General features: G+C 33.3%; 2 protein-coding genes across 2 annotated transcripts in view; one reads left to right on the top strand and one right to left on the bottom strand.

The window, feature by feature from the left end:
• LOC126887232 (protein phosphatase 1A) overlaps positions 1-9737 on the top strand; it is a 42819-nt gene extending 33082 nt beyond the window's left edge. Inside the window, exon 7 of the mRNA XM_050654641.1 lies at positions 1392-9737. Coding sequence (XP_050510598.1) covers positions 1392-1482 — 91 coding nt within the window. The 3' untranslated portion in view covers positions 1483-9737. The remainder of the gene's footprint in view (positions 1-1391) is intronic.
• Positions 9738-12699: 2962 nt separating this feature from the next.
• Positions 12700-22413, bottom strand: part of LOC126887233 (probable maleylacetoacetate isomerase 2) — a 31188-nt gene continuing 21474 nt past the window's right edge. The window contains exon 4 of the mRNA XM_050654642.1: positions 12700-21652. Within this exon, the coding sequence (XP_050510599.1) occupies positions 21296-21652 (357 nt within the window). The 3' untranslated portion in view covers positions 12700-21295. The remainder of the gene's footprint in view (positions 21653-22413) is intronic.

Below are 22413 nucleotides of genomic sequence, written 5' to 3'. Positions count from 1 at the left end.
TTTTCATCATCTTACCCGGCTAGGCCCTTTAGCTAGCTTGCGCACTTTCAGGCGACGATCATCCAGTACCACTTTGTGGATTTTGTTTGTCATATTGGAGTCGTCACCTCATTTGGTCGACTACTGCAATGCTCGTCTTGTACTGCCTCATGTAAACGAAGGAGCAGACTCGCCCAGAGTAAAATTCATTTCAGCTTTTATATTGGTTAGCTAAGGCCTTTAATAAAAGTATTGCAACAGTGACCAATTTTTTCTACTTTCACAAATTCACTGAAAACATTCACTGTTTGTGAGCAATGAGCAAAATCATGACGTGTGTGCAAAGATATAAGATATTTATAATGGAACAACTATACAGAGTGGGCCAAAGAAAACAGTCCACCTCGATATTTGGCAGTATTTATTAGATTTTAAGGAAATGACGAAACAGGTCGATTTTTGATCTAAGGGGGACACAGTTTTACGGTACATACATCTGTCATTTGTCAATCCCCTCCCTTCCACTTCCATCACATCTTATTTTTAAATAGGGAATAGGGGTCGTGTGCTAGCTCATTTGAAAGGTTATTTAATTCTCTATTTAGTAATATAAACATTAACATAATTATTTATACAGGGTGTCCAAGAAAAAAAATTTTTAATTGAATTAATGGACACAAAAAGAAGAATGTATGTAATTTATTTAATTCAAAATACATTCTACTGTTGTCACAAAACAAAAAAAAATGTTTTTTGATAAATAAACATTGCTTTTCGCTTAATTTCAATGTTCAAGCTGCCGCCCATCTGCCTCTTGGTAGGTTGAATATTGAATTTAAGCAACAAACAATGTTTATTTATCAAATACACATGTTTTTTCTGTTTTCTGTCAGCAGTAGAATGTATTTTGAGTTAAATAACTGACATACATTCTTCTTTTTGTGTCAATTCATTTAATTAAAAATAATTTTTCTTTGACGCCCTGTATAAATAATTATGTCAATGTTAATATTATTGAATAGACAATTGAATGACCTTTCAAATGAGCTAGCACACGACCCCTATTCCCTATTTAAAAATAAGGGGTGGGGGATGTGGAAGGGAGGGGGTCGACAAATGACAGATGTTTGTACCGTAAAAATGTGTCCCCCCTAGATCAAAAATTGACCTGTTTCGTCATTTCTTTAAAATCTAATAAATACTGCCAAATATCGAGGTAGACTCTTTTCTTTGGCCCACACTGTATATGTCCTTTATATGTATATATGTATATATCGTTTATGTTAGAAAGAGATAGAATTTCAATGAGCAATATTATATCTCCGGTCTGCTTAACCTCATTATAAGCAGTTAATACAGATACTTATTTGTGTTCTCGTTAATTAGGTTTACTAATAATAATTTTGTTTCAGGCGTACGCTAGTTGAAAGAATTTTCCAAGAATTATGTCCCGAACAAGCAGAATCTATAAGTCAAAGTTGTGATTTTTCTTTTAACTATTAATTTCGTGGACTGATTTTTATTTACCGTCAAAATTTGTTACTGTAAGTTGAATTGTCATTTTCATTGTTGAACTAGAAATTAAAAAAAACATAGATAATGGAGAAGCGTTACTTATCAGTTAAACAGGGTACGGATTCAAGGAGAGATATCGACGGTTTACCCAACAAAAATGTACAATTCTAGGATAGGGTTATAATTTTTTTATTAATCGTGATTTTTGTTTTTTTGTAATTTTCATTGCTGCCTTCAGGTTGTATTATGGATGTAATAAGTCTAGTTTTCTCCAATAGGTACTTGGTGAACTCGTTGTTTTCTTGATAAAATTTACATAGACTTTGAGAAGTGCTAAAATAAACAGAAATATGAGGTAGAATGTTTAAGCATGTGGAATGACTGTTATAAATTTGTATCGTTTTATTTATTGCAGATTTTTATTTATTTACCAATCTCTTTGTGTTTAACTCTTAATATTTGCTTTATATCAATATATATTATTTATTTACAAAAAGAATATATATCTACAACCTAAATAGTTTATCAACATTGCAATTATTAATTTGTACTTATGCATGTTAGTAATTTATGTTTAATTAATGCTATTTATCTAAAAGAAACCCGTTAGAACATCTTTATTGTCAGAATAACTTATTTGCTATTAAGGGTGCTTTGTATAGGTCGTGTGTGAAAGTAATTATAGAAATCCTTTAATTTTATTAATTTAGAATTAGAACACCCGTTAAAAAGTATCCCGCTTTAAGGAATACAAATTTGAGGTTCCGAAACGTTTCTACTAGCTAACAATGATCGGTTATTAAAATATCCCGGTTATAGGAATACTTTTCCTTGGCACGAATGCTATTCCAATAAGCGGGTTCGACTGTACTAATTTTAGTTATCACAGGACAGTAGAAGATGATTTTTGTTGACAGCTATATCGATTATCCAAAAAAGTATCAATGTTAAAAATTAAAGATTGATATTTGGAACTATGGGTGGGCTTTCTATAGTTTCTCTTTCGTAAAAGGACGTTCGTATGGATCCCTAATATTGTTGTAATTAAAAATACTGAATCAGGTACTCTAAAATATTAATATTAAGAGATACCTTACCGGCATTAAGAAAACACTTGTTACGTTAACCACAAGGTGGGGCGAAAAATCAGAAATGTACTAAAAATACGAATAAAAGTAGGTTTATACAGGGTGTCCCCGAAAATAATGCGTTCCTTAAAGGTATAGGTAGAAGGCACAATGTAGAGCAAAAAAGTCTTATAACATTTTTTTTTAATTGATCCGTTTGACCAAAAAACGAAAATACATTTTGATATGCAAATTGAAGTCTGGCAACAACGCGCAACTCAAAAATCGAAAAATTAAAAAAGTAGGTTTGTAGGTCAGTTGCATCTGGTAGGTAAAATAATGTAATAATGTAATGTAATAAGGTAAATATCAACCAAACCAATATCCATTATTTTGCAGGTATGTCAACATCCCCAAAAATCACACCTCAAAGTAAATAGACAAGGGGTTATACCCTAAAGAAACGCACTATTTTCGGGGACACCCTGTATAAAAACATACACTATCAGTTATGAAGACCTCTGAGTACTGAAGGCATACACGTACCAGGTATTTAAGAGACTCATTAATATTCTGCTCAGCGGGTGCTATTGTTGGAGGTGTGAAAATATATAATAAACAAGAGATCCTTTCATAAAACAGGTAGATCCCTTGTTTATGGAATTCTACACCTCCAACAATAGCACCCCGCTGAGCTGAATATTAATCTCGTAGTAAGCTGGTACTACTTTAAGCAGGTTATATTCTCTACACATTCATCACAAATTGTATGTGATGGGGTCGCCAGCAACCCCCACCTAGTGGTACTAGGATTGACAATTTTAAAAATTTACATAACTCTTAAGATAATTTTATAAATTTCTATCGTATAATCTAATACTAACACCCAACATAAGTTTTTTTTTTTTATATTCAGATGATAGTATTGTTTCATGTTGTGAATGTAGCATATTTGTATAAACTGAAACAATTTCTGTTTATTTTATGACTACAATGAATTTGATAAGGTGTGTATAGCTAGTATCTAGTCATTTGATTGATGTCGAATTGGATTGTGCCTAATTCTCATTGGACAATAGCGACGTCTGTTTGTATCCATTTATTACGGAAAAATAGACATAGTTGTTTGTATGTCCTAGAACTACAGGCGCATGCGTAGTGGTGTTCAAAAGATGTGAAGTTGTAATTTGATCCTGTTCTTAACCTTTTCGGCCCCCTCGGGATACATATGTCCCACTAAAAGTTTAAAAACATTTACTGGCTCAAATGCGTCCCGATTTCGTAGATTTGCTTTAGGGGTATTATTAGTTCAAAAGCAAGAAAATAAACCTGAATTGACAACACTGGATGACTTCCGGAGTCAGTTACAGATTTATTTTCACAAGTTCTCGATGTTTTAATGCGTTTATATTCGCTTTTTACCATTTTCGTCGAGATTTTTGAAAGTGAATATTTTTGTGCATTTATATCAGTGGATACTCCATATTCTAATAATATGGTATAGTATTTTGATAGAAATATTACTGATTTTCTAAGAATAACCCTAGTGGGGCAATAATGTCCCAGTGGTATTTTTAAGCGGGACATATTTAACCCAATGGGTTTTTTTTGCATTATGTCGAAAAGAGGGCTTTCTGAAAAGGAACTTCAATCTTTAGCCGATAAGTTTTCAGATATTGAAAGTGAGACTGATGACGACAGCGACAAAAACTATGAGACAGAGACAACAACACTTGGATCTTTTTTCATATAGGTACTACCACTGAGATATATACAGTGTGAAAGGCACTTGTGAAATAAAATTATTTCTGCCCTTGTTTCAAAAAATCATAAAAAATGCTGAGACCCGTCGATTTTTAAATAAAAATGTGCACTTTGTAAACATACATTTAAATTTACAGGGTGATTCATGCAAGTCCAGCAGAGTCCATAAGCTTTATTTTTAATGGAGCACCCTGTATATTTTTATATTTTTAAAAGCTGCTTGACCACCTGATTTCAACGAACTATATCATGTAGGGTGTATTATGAATAATACATTGTGAAATTTTGAAATTTCAAAGTATGGAAACCACTTATGGAATAAAATTGCTTGTGTCCTTATTTTAGAAAATTATAAAAAATGGGACACGTCTACTTTTAAATTCAAAAGGGCGGTTCACAAACGTAAATTTAAATATACAGGGTGATTCACGCAAGTACAAGCATAGTCCATGATCTTTAGTTTTAATGGATCACCCTGTATATTTTTATTTTCTTAGAAGCTACTTTACGTCCTCATCTCAAAAAAGTGTATTATGCAGGGTCCATTATGAATAATACAAGGTGAAAATTTGAAATTATTTATTTATAAATTTCGTCAAGACCTTAAATACAAAACCCAATAGATTTATACTTTTAGTTTAGAAAGTGTATGTCTTTATTTAGCTAATTTAAAAATAATACCATTATTTAAAGTATGATAAATTATTAATTTCAAAATTTTATGTAAGTTTTTTTGATGTGGCGTTGTTCAGCAGATTCTAAAAATATGAAAATATACAGGGTGTTTCATTAAAATTAAAGATCATGGATTATGCTAGACTTGCGTGAGGCATCCTGTATATTTAAATTTATGTTTAAACAGTGCATATTTGAATTTAAAAGTTGACATATCTTGCGTTTTTTTATAATTTTCTAAAATAAGGAGACAAACAATTTTATTTCATAAGTGGTTTCCACACACTATAATTTCAAAATTTCACCCTGTATTATTCATAATATACCATACATGATGTAGTTCGATGAAATCAGGTTGTTAAGCAGCTTTTAAAAATATAAAAATATATTCAAGTATATTCAAATGGGAAATGAGCCACAATTTTACCTAAAAATGATTTTATTAACGTTTCGACGCCCAAGTCGGGTGTCGTTGTCAAAATACAAAATAATACTAAATAAGACAGATCACATGCTATGATTTTTTGTGGCAGATATTCTTGAGTTGGGATTGATTTCATGTAATCGAATGAACTATCTTTTAGTAAAGTCGTCTACTTTAAAATGTATAATACGTGTCTGAATTACCGATATAAATGAGTCAGATTAAATAAATTATTAGAAGAATTTTTTACTAAGCAACAACATTTTTGTTTATTTAGTATTATTTTGTATTTTGACAACGACACCCGACTTGGGCGTCGAAACGTTAATAAAATCATTTTTAGGTAAAATTGTGGCTTATTTCCCATTTGAATATACTTGATTATAAAAATGCCACAAGAAAATAGCTTCTTCAGAACAACAATAAAAATATATAGGGTATTCCATTAAAAATAAAGCTTATGGACTATGCTAAACTTGCGTGAATCACCCTGTACAATCAAATTTAGGTTTAAAAAGCGTATATTTATATTTAAAAATGGACGGGTCTTAGCGTTTTTTAAAATTCTTTAAAACAAGGACAGAAATAATTTTATTCCATAAGTGCCTTCCACCCTATATATGTCCCATCTGTCAATGTCAAATCTAAGAAAAAAATCGTATGAAAACCTGTTTGCGTAACCTAATTACATACAAAAAAGCTCAGAAATTACTATTTCAACTCCGTTTATTTAAGTAACAGAAGTGGGGCTGAAAGGGTTAACCAAAGCATTTTTCGGTTAATTGTTTGAATTTAACATTTAGAGTGAAAAGTTATAATCTTTTACTTAATGTAACAGGCACTGAATGAGAGGTTAAAATCAAAATATTCCAAAAGTTGTAAAAACTCGAGGCTATACCAAAGCAGTATGCTACACTAAGCTCATTTTTCCATTCCCTGTGGCATATTCTATGTTGGTGGTTTTTTGTATCACTAGCAAAGTCTAACAAGCTATCCTAGAGACTCATTAATATTCAACGGAATGCTATTGTTTGACAACAAGGAATCATTTCATAAAACAGGTAGACCCCTTGTTTATGGAATTTCACACCTCAAACAATAGCACCCTGCTCAGCTGAATATTAAAGATTATACTTTTTCTGGGTACTCTTTCTGGTGCGGTAGATTGTCTTTTAGTTTTGCATATAAGCATAAAAACAAAGAATATATAGACTTAAAGTACTTTGTAACGCTGTCGTTGTATTTGATGCTCAAACGTTGTCTTATTTCGTTAATAAAATATATTTATAACCTACGTATCGAACATTATGTGGTACATGAATGAATACTACCGACGATCGCGTGGATTAGGAATTACATTTATTAATATGAAACGGACATATAAGGATAGGATATCTCGCTCAGCTCGCCAGCGGAAAAGACATGTAGGGGTACGATCACCCTCGTATAAGAATAGGTAAAAGGAAAAACCGTCGGATTCGTTCAGCGCACCAAGACGACGGCGGAAAATGGTCGGGATAACTCACCTCTTATCAACTATACCATATATCAACCTCTATAATCAACTAGGCTTTTCGTTCCGACTTTTATATCGTCCGAGACGGTATAAAAACACGTTTTACTTAATTCATTGGCGTACTCTAGACGATAAAATTATATTATCGTCACAACTTTATTGCTTTTCAAAATATGCCCCACCAAGATCATACACTTTTGCATACGTTCAAACCAATTGGTAAAACAGTTTTTCGTAAACAGTAAAAATCGCTGTTTCAAAGGCATCGATCGCTTCTTCTGGCGACTGGAATCGCCGCCCATGCATTGAACGTGGAGAAGTTGTTGGGACTTGGGTCGGGGCTATACGGTGGATGGTTTAACAATTCGATGTTTTGAAGTTCCAAAAACTCTATTGTCTTTTGGGCAGTGTGAGCACTTGCATTTTCATGATGTAGGATGATTCGCCGTTTTGTGTGGTTTTGTCGAAGTTTCGCGATAACTTCTGGTAAACAAACGGTTGTATACCAATCAAAGTAACCGTTCCTCGATCTTCTAAAGCAATTGTTGCCACATGACCAGAGTTTGACACAAAAGTTGCGACCATTTTCTTTGACACACTTCGAGAACAGATCACTTTTGTTGGTTTTTCCTCATCGTGAAATATCCACACAGCGAATTGGCGTTTATTTTCCGTTTGGTATGCTTTTTCTCATGAGGATCTTTCAGCGCGTCACAGTTTTTCGATTTCTTTCTAACGCGTGACAGAAAAAAACGCACGTCGGTGATTACATTTCGTCGGTGACATTTATAACATTTATTTTAGCTGTCAATAGATGGCGCTATAATCGAAAAAAACATTATTTCCGAATTATATAATATATCTACGAATATAATCTGTACAATTTATAAGACTATACAAATCAAAGAAAATACCATTTTATAAATGCAATAAATACAATTGATGTGATTTTATGCCAAATTGCAAATAAAATGTGACAACTGTCAGATTTAACTAAAGTGTCATGTCACTAAAATGTATATTATCAGGGACTTACCTTTTTTTCTATCATTTGTGACGCACTGAAAAATGCTCATGAAAAGAAGCATAGGAGTAAATCCAAGATTTATCGCTACTAACAATACTATAAACGTTTTTTGAGCTTCCTTTGTTGAACCGTTCCAATGTTTTTCGACGCCAATTGTCGCGAACCGCTTTTTGCTTTTCTGTAAGCAAATGAGGGATCCAACTTCCTAACACCCAGTTCTTCATGCAGGATCTTTTGGATCGAGATCTGAAATGCCCAAAGATGCCTCTATCTCCAGGTATGTTACACGGCGGTCATCCTTAATTAGCTAACGAACCGCATCATTGTTTTGCTGTATGACATGTTTTGGGTGGACCTGGCCTGGATTATTCGTCACTGAGACTGGGGCGACTACGTTGAAATTCGCAATACCAGCAGAAAATAGTTGACTGGTGTGATGCTTCATTCCCAAACACAGAAACCATTTCAGCGTGACATTGCTGTTGGGATAATCTTCTCCGAAAATTGTAAAAAATTATTGCTCGAAAATGTTCTCAGCTAAGATCCATTTTTCCACCGACTTGCTAATTTCAAAAAGTCACTGTATCTACACGACTTGTATCGCAATGAAACTCTCGATTCATGTCAACAAAAGATTGAGGTTACGTTTGTGTCTGAAGGTTTTCTTGGTGGCGCCCTCTAAGCTGCTATATGCAAAACTAAAAAGACAGGCCACGTATCGAGCTTAATCAATAATAAGAGTCTCTTAGGGCCGGTTGTTCGAACGCTAATCAACATTGATCACTATCAAATATTTAATTACTGTCACAACTGTCAATGTCAACTTTGGTTGGGTTGCTGAAAACATAGTTAATTATAATTATGAGATTAGTTAGTCAATTAACATAACAATTATTAACATAATTGATTAACTAATTTCATAATTGTCATCAATAATTATGTTTTCGACAACCCAACCAAAGTTGACATTGACAGTTGTGACAGTAATTAAATATTTGATAGTGATCAATGCTGATTAGCGTTCGAACAACCGGCCCTTAGATAGTTTGTGAGACTATACATCTTAGGAACTTTTTAACAAATACATGTATTATGTGACTACTGACAAACTGCTAATTTTTAATGTATTTTCGACTAAAAACTATTAATGACATGTAGCTATCGCCAGATCTGCTAACACAGAGTGAAAGTAAAAATCACATGTAACTCAAATTGAGAATAGGTAGAACGATTTTATTTAAACCAAATTGTGGATTTGTGCTAGTTTAGCTTATTTATTGACGTTTGATAATCAATGTCTCTCTGTAATGTCCGGCAGCACTTGGATTGAATTTTGATTCTAATCCTCTCTTTTAAGTTAACCGAAGAATTATTTTGTTTTATTTTAGAATGATACGTAAATACTTAACTCGAGTTCACCTTGCCCTGTTAGAATATGCGCTATAATAAAATAAGGGATTGAATTTTTGTTATCAATATCTTTATTTTGAAATGTAACATATACCTATGTGAAAACAGGATGTGAAGCATCCCTGTATATTTTTTTTATAAAAGACGGTTAAACTTGGGGGCATGTAGCTTTTTTCTTTTTGATATGAATTTTACAAATATGCACAAATGCCAGTTAACATCTTGGCCAGACTTAACTTTTTCAAACTTTGTATCTTTGGAATTCAGGTATTTTTTCAGATATTTAGATTGACCTCAATTTTTTTAGAGTATGTGTACAGTAGTAAATTATATTTTTAAATAAAATTGATTCCATTAAAATTGATTTTTTACTTTCCCACTTAGCCAGGATTCGAACTCACTACCTTTGGGTCCAAAGGTAGGCTCTCTTACCACTGAGCCACGGAGGGATTGAAGTGAAGGAAAAGTGTAAAGAAAAGAAAAAAGCTTCTCTGAAATACATGACAACCAAGACAAAAGAGACACCCAATAATTATAAAATAATCAGAACTTGAACATGATTTACAAAAAAAATATGGCGCTTTATAAGAGGTCCAAGAACGGAGGTAAAGGGACTAATAGAACCAAAACACATAGAAAAGGATACATAGTTTGACTATCGAAAAAAGCTTTAAGAGGAAGAACAAATGATGGTAGAACCGGAAACACCGGGAGTAATCACATATGAAGAAGTTAAAATAAGTACAGGGAAAGTTCAAGTTGAAGAACAGAAAAGCTACAGGTAAAGACTGATAACCAAACGAATTACTGAAATATCGTGAAGCAGCCATGGCTGTATACCATTTATTACAAAAAACCATAAAATCCTTTATAAAAGGTATATTTGTTAAAATCCCTATACAGGGCTACAGAACAGAACTAGTTTTCAATCGGTTGACCTATCATCATCAGTGTTTGCCTTGAGCTTACAATTAATAAAGTTGACTATAATGGTTACAAATCTTCTTTTTTAAAATTTTACGTTGGAAGGTGTTCTTTAAGTTGACTGGAACATTTCTTGGAGTTTTGACAATGCAAAATTTAGGGAATACATTGTTGTTAATACACTGGGAGATGAACCATATATCCAGCTTCATCCAGTTCATCTCTCAGTGTATTAACAACAAGGTATTCCCTAAATTTTGCATTGTCAAAACTCCCAAGAAATGTTCCAGTCAACTTAAAGAACACCTTCCAACGTAAAATTTTGAAAAAGTAGATTTGTAACCATTATAGCAAGCTCAACTTTATTAATTGTAAGATCAAGGCAAACACTGATGATGATCGGTCAACCGATTGAAAACTAGTTCTGATCTGTGATGTAGCCCTGTATAGGGATTTTAACAAATATACCTTTTATAAAGGATTTTATGGTTTTTTCTTTATTTATTAAAAAGTTTATAAAATACTGGACGAATTTAGAACAAGCAAACGAATTCTACTATTCGAAAAATGAGATAAAAAACAGCCAGAAAACTACAGAGGTATAAAGTTGCAACTAAAATTTTACAAGAACTAATGAATCAGGATTAGGTTACCAGATGAGCAACAGGATTTTCGTACTGGAAGATCGTGTAGATATGCAATATTCGCCATAAAGCAAATTACCTACTGAGAAATCGCTAGAGTATAATAGAGCAGGATTTCTGTCTGCGATTGACTTGAAGAAAGCATTTGAGAGTGAGATTCAAAGATGTAATTCATCTTCTGTATAATAAAGGAGTAAAATATGTCTGCTTTAAGTATTATAGCGAAAAACCTATAATGTACAGAAGTGCGATGTAGAAGACCGTACCTACAAATTTTGGACAGCTTGGGTATTAGTGCACCCTAATATGTCTGTAGATTTTGGCACTGGATCCGAGCATGACATGTTGCCGTATTCTCTATTTTTTTGTGATATTATATTTGTGTGTGAAATGTATCATTTGTGTATTTTAGGTATGTTCTAATCTGTTATGTATAGATAGGTTTTTACTTGATTATTTTAAATCATTGTGAAGTTTAACTTGCTAGAAACCTTGTACTATTGTGTAATGTGTAAAAAATAAGTAGTTTTGAAACACCAATTAAGTAAAGTTTATTATGTTGTTTTCACCAATTTTGGAAATGTGAGAACGTTGAATTATCCACGTCCGTCTTGTCTGTCTGTTTGTAAACTCAACTCCTCCGTCATTATACCAGGTAGAATGACAAATGAGGTGTCAAATGAAAGCTTATAATTCAAGGATGGTACTAAAGATGAGAAATTTAACCTAGGCTGTCTGTCCGTCCGACCGCGAATATAACTCCTTCGTCACTATACCAGGTAGAATGACAAAAGATGAGAAACTTGACATCGGACTTCCGGTTTAAGGTTTGCAACCGTAAGTCACCGAAATGGTATAAGCGATATATCATTCGACGTGCCTTACCAAGATGAGAACAAATGTAGAATTTTGTTGTTTTTATATCATTTCCGGTTAAAAGGTTCTAACCGGAACCGGAAGTGCCATATTATAGTCGCAGCAATAGTACCATTCTTGGATTATAAGCTTTCATTTGATATAATGACGGAGGAGTTATATTTGCGGTCGGACGGACACACCGTCAAATTTATCACCTTTAGTACAATCCTTGAATTGTAAGCATTCATTTGACACCACATTTGTCATTCTACCTGGTATAGTGACGGAGGAGTTATATTCGCGGTCGGACAGACAGCCTATGTCAAATTTCTCACCTTTACGCTCGGTTTCATAATCAGTTAAAGTGGACTTTAAATTTTAAATTGGTACTTTTATCAATGCAATTCATATGGGTAAATGTCAAAGTTAAAGTGAACTTTAGTTAATGTTCACTTTAAGTTGATTATGAAACCGGGCGTTAGTACCATCCTTGGATTATAATCTTTCATTTGACACCTCATTTGTCATTCTACCTGGTATAGTGATGCAGGAGTTATATTCGCGGTCAGACGGACAGACAACCTAGGTCTAATTTCTCACCATTAGTACCATCCTTGGATTATAAGCCTTCATTTGACACCTCATTTGTCATTCTACCTGGTATAATGACGGAGAAGTAAACGTTCTTATAAAATTATTCTATTATTCTTGTAGGTTGTAGGTACATTTAACATTAATTGAAATTATGAAAGAAATAAAGAAAACAGTATGGCAACACTGTGACGCACAAACATAAGATTCAGCTGTGGGTTACATAGGGTGCACTAATAGCCAAGCTGTCCCAAATTTTATACGATGGTGTATATATAAGAATATCAGGAATAATACTACAATCCTCCATTAAAAATCAAACTTTATTCGAATAAGTTTCTTAGCAATATAATCTTAAGAATAATCTATAAAATATATAATTTTCTTAATTAGTATAAACTTGTAAAACTTCATACATATGTATTTTAAAGTCTGGAAACGCTGTACAAAACTAAAGCTACTATCTATGTGTTTGCAAGGTAGACTAACAGCCGGTTTCCGAAACGTTATTCAAATCTCCGATCATCTAATCGGCTGTCAGATTGGATCAACTGTTAACCAGTGATGGGTTTCTCAAACGCCAATTATTGTAAAATTACACGATCATAGATCATGTAATCGATGATCTGACATACAATTTGTTATCGATACTGTCACAATTGACTGTTATCCTTCAAAATTTCAATTATATTAACCTCTAAATCCAAACTTGTATCGTTGTATCTCTAAAGGTGCATTCTCTCTTACGTACTGTCACTTTGGTTTGGAGCAAGAATTGAATGATAGCATTTTAAAAATGAGGCTAGATAATTTCAAAAAGAATAAAACGCATTAAATTTATGTGATGAGATTTGGAGATATAAAACAGTTTATTTATGATCTATATTTTATACTCATATTTTTATTTTTGGTCTATATAATTACTTTTTGTATTTATTTTTAATTTATTTACCGGCTGTTTTATTGTCTTCAAAGTTAGCTGCTATAATTTCACACACGTTTTCCCTCTTATTTACATCGCTATTATCATTATGTTCTGCTTTTTAGAGCTCTGGCCTCTCAAAAAATAGCTCTATGAGTCTAGCATCATTGTTATCTTACATTTTTAAACGAAAAAAATATAAATTATATAATCAAATATACAAAAATGTCCGAGATATCCATGTTCTGCAAGTTAAATAAATTTTTTAAATTATTTCTTCCATAAAAAAACTTATGTTTATTGAATAATATGATTTATCTCATTTATATATGTGTTATTTGACAATTTTTTCCCGGTATTTGGTAATTACAGTAATTAAAAAACTAAAAAAACTCTTAACAGCCCGTTAATCGACGGATAATCTCATATTAGGTAACAGTACATTTTTACCGCCGTTTGACAAGCGAAACTGGTTAATCGACCTTTCAGAGACTCAAAACACTTATGATCGGCTGTTAACAAGCGATTAATCTTTTGTCAGGTGATCTACTGTTGTTAAAACTAGTTTGTTTGACGTTTCTGACGCATTTAATCCATTGTTAATCGTCGATTACATAATTTTTGAGATGATCATCCTTTCGGAAACCGGGCGTAAATGAGTTGACACTCACTGTTCTCAATGTGAAGACATAGTATTTTTCACTTAGCGACCCACGTGCCTCGTGGGAGCCATATAATGCCTCAGGGCCATATCCTTAGCGATTATATCCATCCTTTGGATTTCTTAACTAATTTTGAAATGTACGATATTTAGTTAACATTTAAAAGGTTTTAACCTATGTATTTTTGGTGGCTCACCATGTCAAGCCTGTAACACTGACGGTGCTCTTTTTAGAGAACGAAAACGTTCTGTGATAATTGTAGCCCTTTTAAGGGTTTTTAAATAAATATACCCTTTATAAGGGAAATTGTTCATTAAATTTATTTAAAAAGTCGATCTTTTCATGCAGATTTGTTTTTAAAGGGGGTCAGACTTAGATATAAAATTTTGTAGATTGACTTGTTTGCTTGCCAACTTCATAGATTTCTGATAATGATGCGACACGTTCACCCTTTTCACTTCTTTAAAATCACTAGATTTTGTTCAATTGTTAAAATATGTCTTTGGATTTTACACCAGTTATTGCTATTTTTTAGGGCATTATTATTTTTATAGGTTATTTTAAGTACTTAGGGCATGAGATACTCATAGGAAGAGATAATCAAACGTAAGAACTAAGCCGCCGCATAGGACTCATTTGGGTGGAGTGGCATTCGGCAAGCTGAGCTATGTTCTTAAGTCAGAACTGCCCAGTGACAAAAACTGGATGCAAACAGCACAAAACAGAAATGCATGGAAAAGACTGAGGGAGACCTATATCCAGCAGTGGATAGATCCGGGTTGAATGATGATGATTGCTATTTTGGAAATACTGAAAGAACATAGCAGAGTAGCGTCACGGCAGATGACAAGCAATAAATTATTTCCCTGAGAACTATTGCTTTCGAAATTGTATTATGCGTCTCAGGGAGACGAATTGAAACGGTTCAAAGGAACACAAAAAGGATCATTTTGCCTTATGCAGAAACCAAAAATCGTAAATTTCATTGTTACATATTTTTGTCTCGCCCTGTAGACATAAGAATATCGCTTCATATGCCAAGTAAATTCATTGAATTTATTTCTGTTCCGAAAAAAAACGTGAAAATTTAACAGTTTTGTTAAAAAAATACGTTATATTATTTTGCAGTCATGTCTAATTTCGGTTTTCTGTGTTTATATTATCGCTCGATAATTGAACTTTTAACAGTCAGTTTGTGATGTAAAGAAGAGTTACATTGTAGCTAATGATCGTTTTGGCTCCACGATTCTTGGAGTTTAGATACACAAAACGTGCTGCCTTGAGTATCAGAGAGCGCGGGTGTTAATTGTGGACTCGCCAATATCTTTCTTGAGAACTGTGGAACTGGGAGAGGTTTGCTGACTTTGCAAACTGATATTTGATGGTTCCCTACTAAGTAGGTTGGACTTCGAATATGTTGTGTTTTTTCCTATTGGTCGGTAGTAAATGTAGGAAGCTTGGTTATTTTTTTATTAGTCAATGATGAAAGAAGGAAGGATTAAACTTTTTTTCTTATTGGTTGATTGGATGAGTAGGTTTGAATGAGAGAAATGGAGCAAGTTTTGGAAGTAGAAGTCAGAGGTTGAGTTATAGCCTCGGGCGGAGACCGCTTATAGCGGTTTCGGAAGAGTTGAGTTGAAATTTTAGTTTTTGTTTAAGTGGAAGTTTGATTGAGAACTTAAGTGAGAATGTAGCCGATTTCGAAGTTTTGTTGCCACGTTCAGGCAAAAAGCTGGTTAGTTTTGGTGTGTAATACACTATTTAATTTTTTTAAGCAGTCATGAATTAAGTATCAATATTAATAATAAATACTTCAAGAAGTTAATTAGAAGTTATTAAAATATGTTAAAAAGTCAATATGAGCAGATCCATTTGGAAGTTTATTCATTTTTGAACAATAATTTGAAAGTTTATTTATCTTTGCTGAAACTTTTCATGGAAATAAACATTTTTGTACTATTCTTTATCTAAATTCAGTGAAAAGTGCGTGTTTTTGGACATTCACAACGTGAAGAATGAGGACAGGACTATATGACAAGGTATTGTTTGTAAACCTTTTTATTGTTTTTGTAGACAGAATCTCTTATATTGTCCACAAGAGATCCATCATTTCATTTTTTTATTTTAATTTTAATAAAAAGTTGATTCATTTTATAATATTTTTTTGATTGATAATATTATTATCTGATTCCTTTCTCTTCGTCCTAAATGATATTCAACTGAGAACATTATGGTAAGTCATGCTATATTTATATTTATGTAAATGTGTTTGTATCTTATGATAACTATACACACATGTCCAAAAGTTTGGAATATGTGCAAATAATATAACTACGCCTATGGTGGTCTCAAGACTGTTGTTGATAGTCATTTCTACAGAGTCTTCAAATGAAACTGATAAAAAATTTAATCTTTTTTGTATCAATTTAGTCATATTCAACTGATTAGCGTATTTACATTATTTCAGTCTTTGTTTAAATTTGAATTGAACCGTTTTAAAACGCCTAGAAACGTGATATCTCATTTTGACAGATCTAGAGTAATTGCTTCGTGACAACAGGGCTTAATTCAAAGAGATATCGCAAGTATTGTTGATGTTACTCAGAGTGCTGTATCGATAATTAAAAAAAAATCCAAGATTTAAATGACGTGAAAGATCGGCGCAGAAGCGGTAGAAGTCGATGTACAACAGCAGCACGAGACCGGCAGATAACATTGATAGCTCGAAGAAATCTTCTGGAATCTACAAATGGTATATCAAGAGAAATTGCTAGACTTCAAGGACACGGCAAACAGTAACACACATACCAAATGCGGTGAATTTGTATCGTAGAAGACCGTTACATATTCCTAAACTAACCTACCAACACAAAATAGTAAGGTTGCAATGGGTTAGAAAATGGTGCATCATGGTCCTAACTGGAATAACGTGATGTTCTTTGACGAATCAAAAATTGGTTTGGTTTCTGATTCGCGGAGAACACTGGTTTGGAGGGTTCCAGGACGACAAGTCTGACTAGAAACAGCCCAACCGCGTGCCCCATTTGAAGGTGGCAGTATTATGATTAGGGGTGGTATTATGAGTGGTGCACTGACGCCACTGCTGGTTCTGGAGAGAAGATTCACTGGTGCTGTGTACATTGAGAAAGTTTTAAATCCTGTCGTGCGTCTATTCCGAGTGGCAGTAGGTGATAGATTTGTGTTTATGCATGACAACACGCCTCCTCATCAAACAGCAGCAGAACAACATTTTCTAGAAGAAGAAGAAATATCTACATTATCGTGGCCCTCGAATTCCCCCGACATGAACGTCATTAAACAGGCTTAGGACATTCTCAAAACACGCATCAAGAAGCGAAACAATCCCCCTATTACACTTCGAGGACTAAAAGATACTGCTCGTGAAGAATGGGAGAGAATTACGCAAGCTCAGCTCGACCAGTTAATCGACAGCATGCCAAATCGCCTACAGGCATGCATGCAGGCCAATAGAGGAAATACTGATTATTAGTTTTATTAAAAATTATTTTTTTCTATACCAATTTATTTTTAAAATGTAAGTTGTACATTGTAAGTTTTTTACTCCAAGAGATTAAATAATTTTTTTGCATATCGTTCATCTGATTTAGAGATTTATTTAGTATTGATGATAATTGAAACTAAATGATGTTTAACTATTCAGAAGAGGTTATATATAAAAATCAACAAAAAGATGAAATATTCCTATATTGCAAACTTTTGGACATATGTGTATATTTTTATTAACTTGTTACTTTAATTATTTTATTTTGAAGTTTTAAGTATGTTTCGTCTTTTATTTTCTTTTAATTATGGCGCCCCACGAGCAATTGAGTTTCTATTATATTTAAAATCTATTAAGAATCCACACCCCTAGATCTCTGAAGACTTCTACCGAGGTACTCCGTAAAGTTACGTAGCACCAAGTATAGATATTTTTATGTTTGTTTAATTTGTCGTGTTACATATTTTTTTTTTGTTATCCACGCTGGTGCTACAGCATAATACAATATATCCTCGATGGAAACTATCGAGTGATTTACGGTGACGCTATTTCGATAAAACCTCAAAACTGCAATTTGAGTAATGGAAAACCAGCACGGATAATCGAGGTTGTACTGTATTTACTTTAAAAGTTTAATTCCAAAAACTTTCAAACAGATTCTCTTGTTTTAGGAGATGTTTAACAATTCATTGGAACAATTATTAATTCACAAATATTGCTCGATATTATCTCTAATATTAATATTCTATACAAATAAATAATAATATTTATTAATATAAATATTGTTATAACAATATGTATTTGCAAAAACATTTGCTCGAATCGGTGGCACTATATCGTTTTTAAACTAAGAGGAGTAATTCAAATTTACCGCGCCATAATGCTTGTTTGTAATTGATCCAACCGCAGGCAAGTTTACTCCAATAAATTATAAAATTTTGACACTATTAGCATTTAAAATTCATAGGTTAGTAAAGTTAACTCGGCGATATTTTGTGTTTTCTGTGTACTTCTTTTAATTTTTAGGTTTTTACATAGTCTGCATTTATACAAAGAACAGTTGTTTTTAGAACTGTTTAGCGACGTATTAATATAACATAATATTTTTGGATTACCGTCTAAGGGCGACCTGATCAACCAAATATAAGATGAATGTGGTGTTTTTTATAATGACATTATTGGATGTGAATCTGTTTTTTGAGTTTACTCCTCCTAGTTTAAACACAGAGTATAGTAGGTAGCGTAGTGGGGGCGGCAAAATTTAACAATAAATAATAAAAATATTTTGTAAATATTTGAGCCATTTTATATTTTTATCGCAACTGCAAATTCGGACCGATTGAAAGGAGCACGGAATTTTCCCTTACTTATTTTGTGACGAATTCGGGGAATTCCTTTTCTTTGAATGATATTTATTCCCCGTTTATGACTAACAATCAGCACAACTTTTTTGGGCACTTTAGAACGTTGCTATTCTTTTTTTTTTTTTCTCATCCACACATCGTTGGGAAGTGTTGGGAAGTTCTGATAGCAGTTACAGGCAAAAGAAGGATTCAAGACACGCGGTGGAGTGCAAGAGGCTATGCCGTAAATGTGACATGGCATCATTACAAAGATATTCTCGTCACTTTGGAGAAACTGACAGAGGCAGGTGAAAGCTTGGACAGACGCAGGTGCTTTACTAGTTTCGATGCAGTCATTTTCCTTTCTTTGTTTTTTTGGGCATGTGGCAACCGGTGCTACATGAAGTGAATGATGCACAAAAATATTTACAAACAAGGGGATTTGACATAAGATTGTGCGCTCAGAAAGTAAATGCTTTGCAGATGATATTGACAGAGAAAAGAGAGGAATGGGCAAATGGCGCTGTAGGTTATGCAAAAATATGTGTGAAGTACTTGGAGTTTCCATAAAATCTCGGCGGCGCATAACAAGAAAGCATATTTTCGATGACGGAAAAATCAGTTGAGACGAAAGCTGTTTTCTTCATTAGATAGAGTTATTGTAGAAATTCGTGAGCATTTTCAACAGCAACAACACTGAATATAATCTAGACTACGCATCTGACGAAATTGACGAGTAGGATGTCAAGCTGGAAAAACTTCGACTGCGGACTTTCGTTGCTGCTACAGGCAACGAAATTGATTAATGCAGACCCACTTGAATTATTTAAATTTATTGTTAAATCCAAGCTGGAAGATACTCTGCCCAATATTTTAATAATGTTCCGAATATTTTTCATAGTTGCTATAAGCAATGCCAGCTGTGAAAGGAGTTTTTCAAAATTGAAAATGATTAAAAATTATTTAAGATCGACATCGGCATCGACAATGAGTACTATAAGACTAACTAATTTGGCTATTTTGTCTATTGAGCAAGAGGTGTGTGATGCGATAGACATTGATGGTACAATAAAAGACTGCTCTTAAAACAAGTAGACGTATAAATTTTTTAATTGAAGACGGAAGTTTTGTTTTTAATTCTAACAAAAATACTCATATTACTTTTCAATAAAAATAAAAATATAACATTATAGTATCGTTCTAGTTCTAATTAAAAATTGATTTTATTTAATTTTGTCGATCGTCAAGGTGTACCTAATCTTAAGTGATAGGTACCTAAGTTATATCAATATATCTAATTGGTTAAAGTAAAAGAATTTTTGTATTAATAAACGTGATTGTAAAACTTGGAAAACAAAATAATGATTACTGTTCTTGTCGAAAAGTTCTTCATAATGTTATACAATAAATTAAAATACTTAAATAAGAGGGCGGCAAAATTGTCTTCCGCCCCGGGCGGCCGACACTCACGCTACGCCACTGGTAGGTAGGTAGTGTTAATGGCATGCGTTATATGTAAGATCAAGCAAGCATGCAAGCAATTTGATTTAACCCGACCTGTGGGAATGTCCACCCTCTCGAAAGAGTACATTCGGGTGTAACAATTCATTGTAAGATCTACTCCTCGCTTTGGTTTATATATCCGTTAGTTCGGAAGAAAAATGGATCCATAGACATAGGTCCCTAAAGAATTCTGATATTCGAATCAGTCAACTCTAAAGATCCGTCGATTTTGTAGATTGAATGCATTGTATGTTATACGACGTTAAAAGTAGAAGAAATAAACATGGGACGCATATAATATGTGTCTTTTCTGTCTTTCAATAAAAACCCGGGTACGGGAAATTTTAGTCTACCTTGAAACAGTAATAAAGTTATGTATAAAAGATTCATGCATAAAATGTGGTTAAATTTATTTTTAACATTTTGGCAAATGATTTTTTACCAAATAAAAATATAAATTTAAGCAGATATAAGTTGTCAAAAAATGTTAAGTATTAAAATTTATGGAACGTTTTTATTTGTAGCTATAAACTCACTGGCTAAAAAGACTCCATCCAATAATTTCTCTAAATAGTACATCAACTATTATCGGTAAAGTAAAAAGGTCAGTGAACATGAACTGGATAGGAATAAGTAAACTGGGAGCTTGGATGAAGACTCCAGGTAAGGAATCGAAAGCTCGGCATATTCAAATCCATGAAACCTCTAACTAGACTACTTACATCCAGGTGAGTTCGCTGGAATCGCTGGCCAACAATGTAAATCAGGAGGATTGGAAAAAGTGTATAAAGCATGTAATACTCGTAGATGAAGAAACAAAAATGTGAACTTGTTCCAGTTGTGGCTGACTGTTATATGTAATATAATTTTTTAAATTAATACTTAACATATTTTGAAAACAATTCAATAATCGAAAGATTTTTAATATATAAACATTTGGCGAATTTATTATTTGATAGCCTCTGGTGGACAATCAGGTTGATTGCTTGGATGTGCTGCTCGGATAGCTGGGTGAGCTTCTAGCTCTCTATCAATTCTTAAAATAGTTGGATAAGGTCTTAAGTCTACGTGGAACCTCCTTGCATTAAAAACTTGAGGAATAAGACAACAATCAGCTAGAGTTATTTCATCCCCGACACAATATTTCCCAGCACTAGCAGCTAAGAGTTTTTCGACGGCTTTGAAACCGCGTTTAATCCAATGTTTCGCCCATTCATCTTTCTTTTCTTCGCCGACGTGGATTAGAACTGTAAGATTTTGTAATGGCTGGATACCAGATGCTATTACTTCGCATATTTCTCTTACCTAAAACAATTAATAGTAAATATTATTATAAACCACAGTGTAGTTGAATCATTTTTAAAAAATCAACGTTTATCTGATTCGCAAATCAATCAAAGCGATTGGAAATGCCGCAGAAAAATTACCTCAGCGGTTTGGAAATAGCGCGGAAAAATTTGTTGGAAGTACGTACTTTATTTGTGGTTTTTATATTTATGCTTTACCTACACCCAATAAAATAGTATCTGGAATTAGCTAGTTAGTAGAACTAACTCAAATGTGTGTGACAGAATTGGTAACTGTATAGTACTGAAAACATCGTAAGACATAAAAGCTAACCGAATAAGATGGACAGGTCATGTGATAAGATCAGAGGAAGACATAATGTCAAAGACAGATGGAAGCAGACCCAAGCTATGAGGCCCCTTAAGAGACCTAGGATTCTCCGTTTTTAATAATTTTTATTTTTTAAAATGTCCGTTCTCCTGTTGCGAAATAACCCAAAATGACTGTAAAGCAGGAATAAATTGTTTTCCCTGCAAGTTTGAAGCTGGGCTATAAAATATTTGAACTGTTACAGTTTATTTTCAAGTTCAGATTCAATATCATCAGGATAGTTTTTATGTAGTTTTGAAGCACACTCTTTTATTTGAGTATCACTCAATTTTGGAAAAACACAAAAGACCAAATACTGAGTTCATTGACCCGTACAGGCCGTACACTGTCAACCGACAACTCAGCTCAGTAATTAGAGTATAGTAGAGAATATTCAGAGTATTGTAGGT

The sequence above is a fragment of the Diabrotica virgifera genome, chromosome 6 (genome assembly GCF_917563875.1).
Source record: "Diabrotica virgifera virgifera chromosome 6, PGI_DIABVI_V3a".
NCBI classification, from domain to species: Eukaryota; Metazoa; Arthropoda; class Insecta; order Coleoptera; family Chrysomelidae; genus Diabrotica; species Diabrotica virgifera.
Note: the sequence above shows the minus strand (reverse complement) of the source record. Positions and strands in the feature narration are given on the sequence as shown.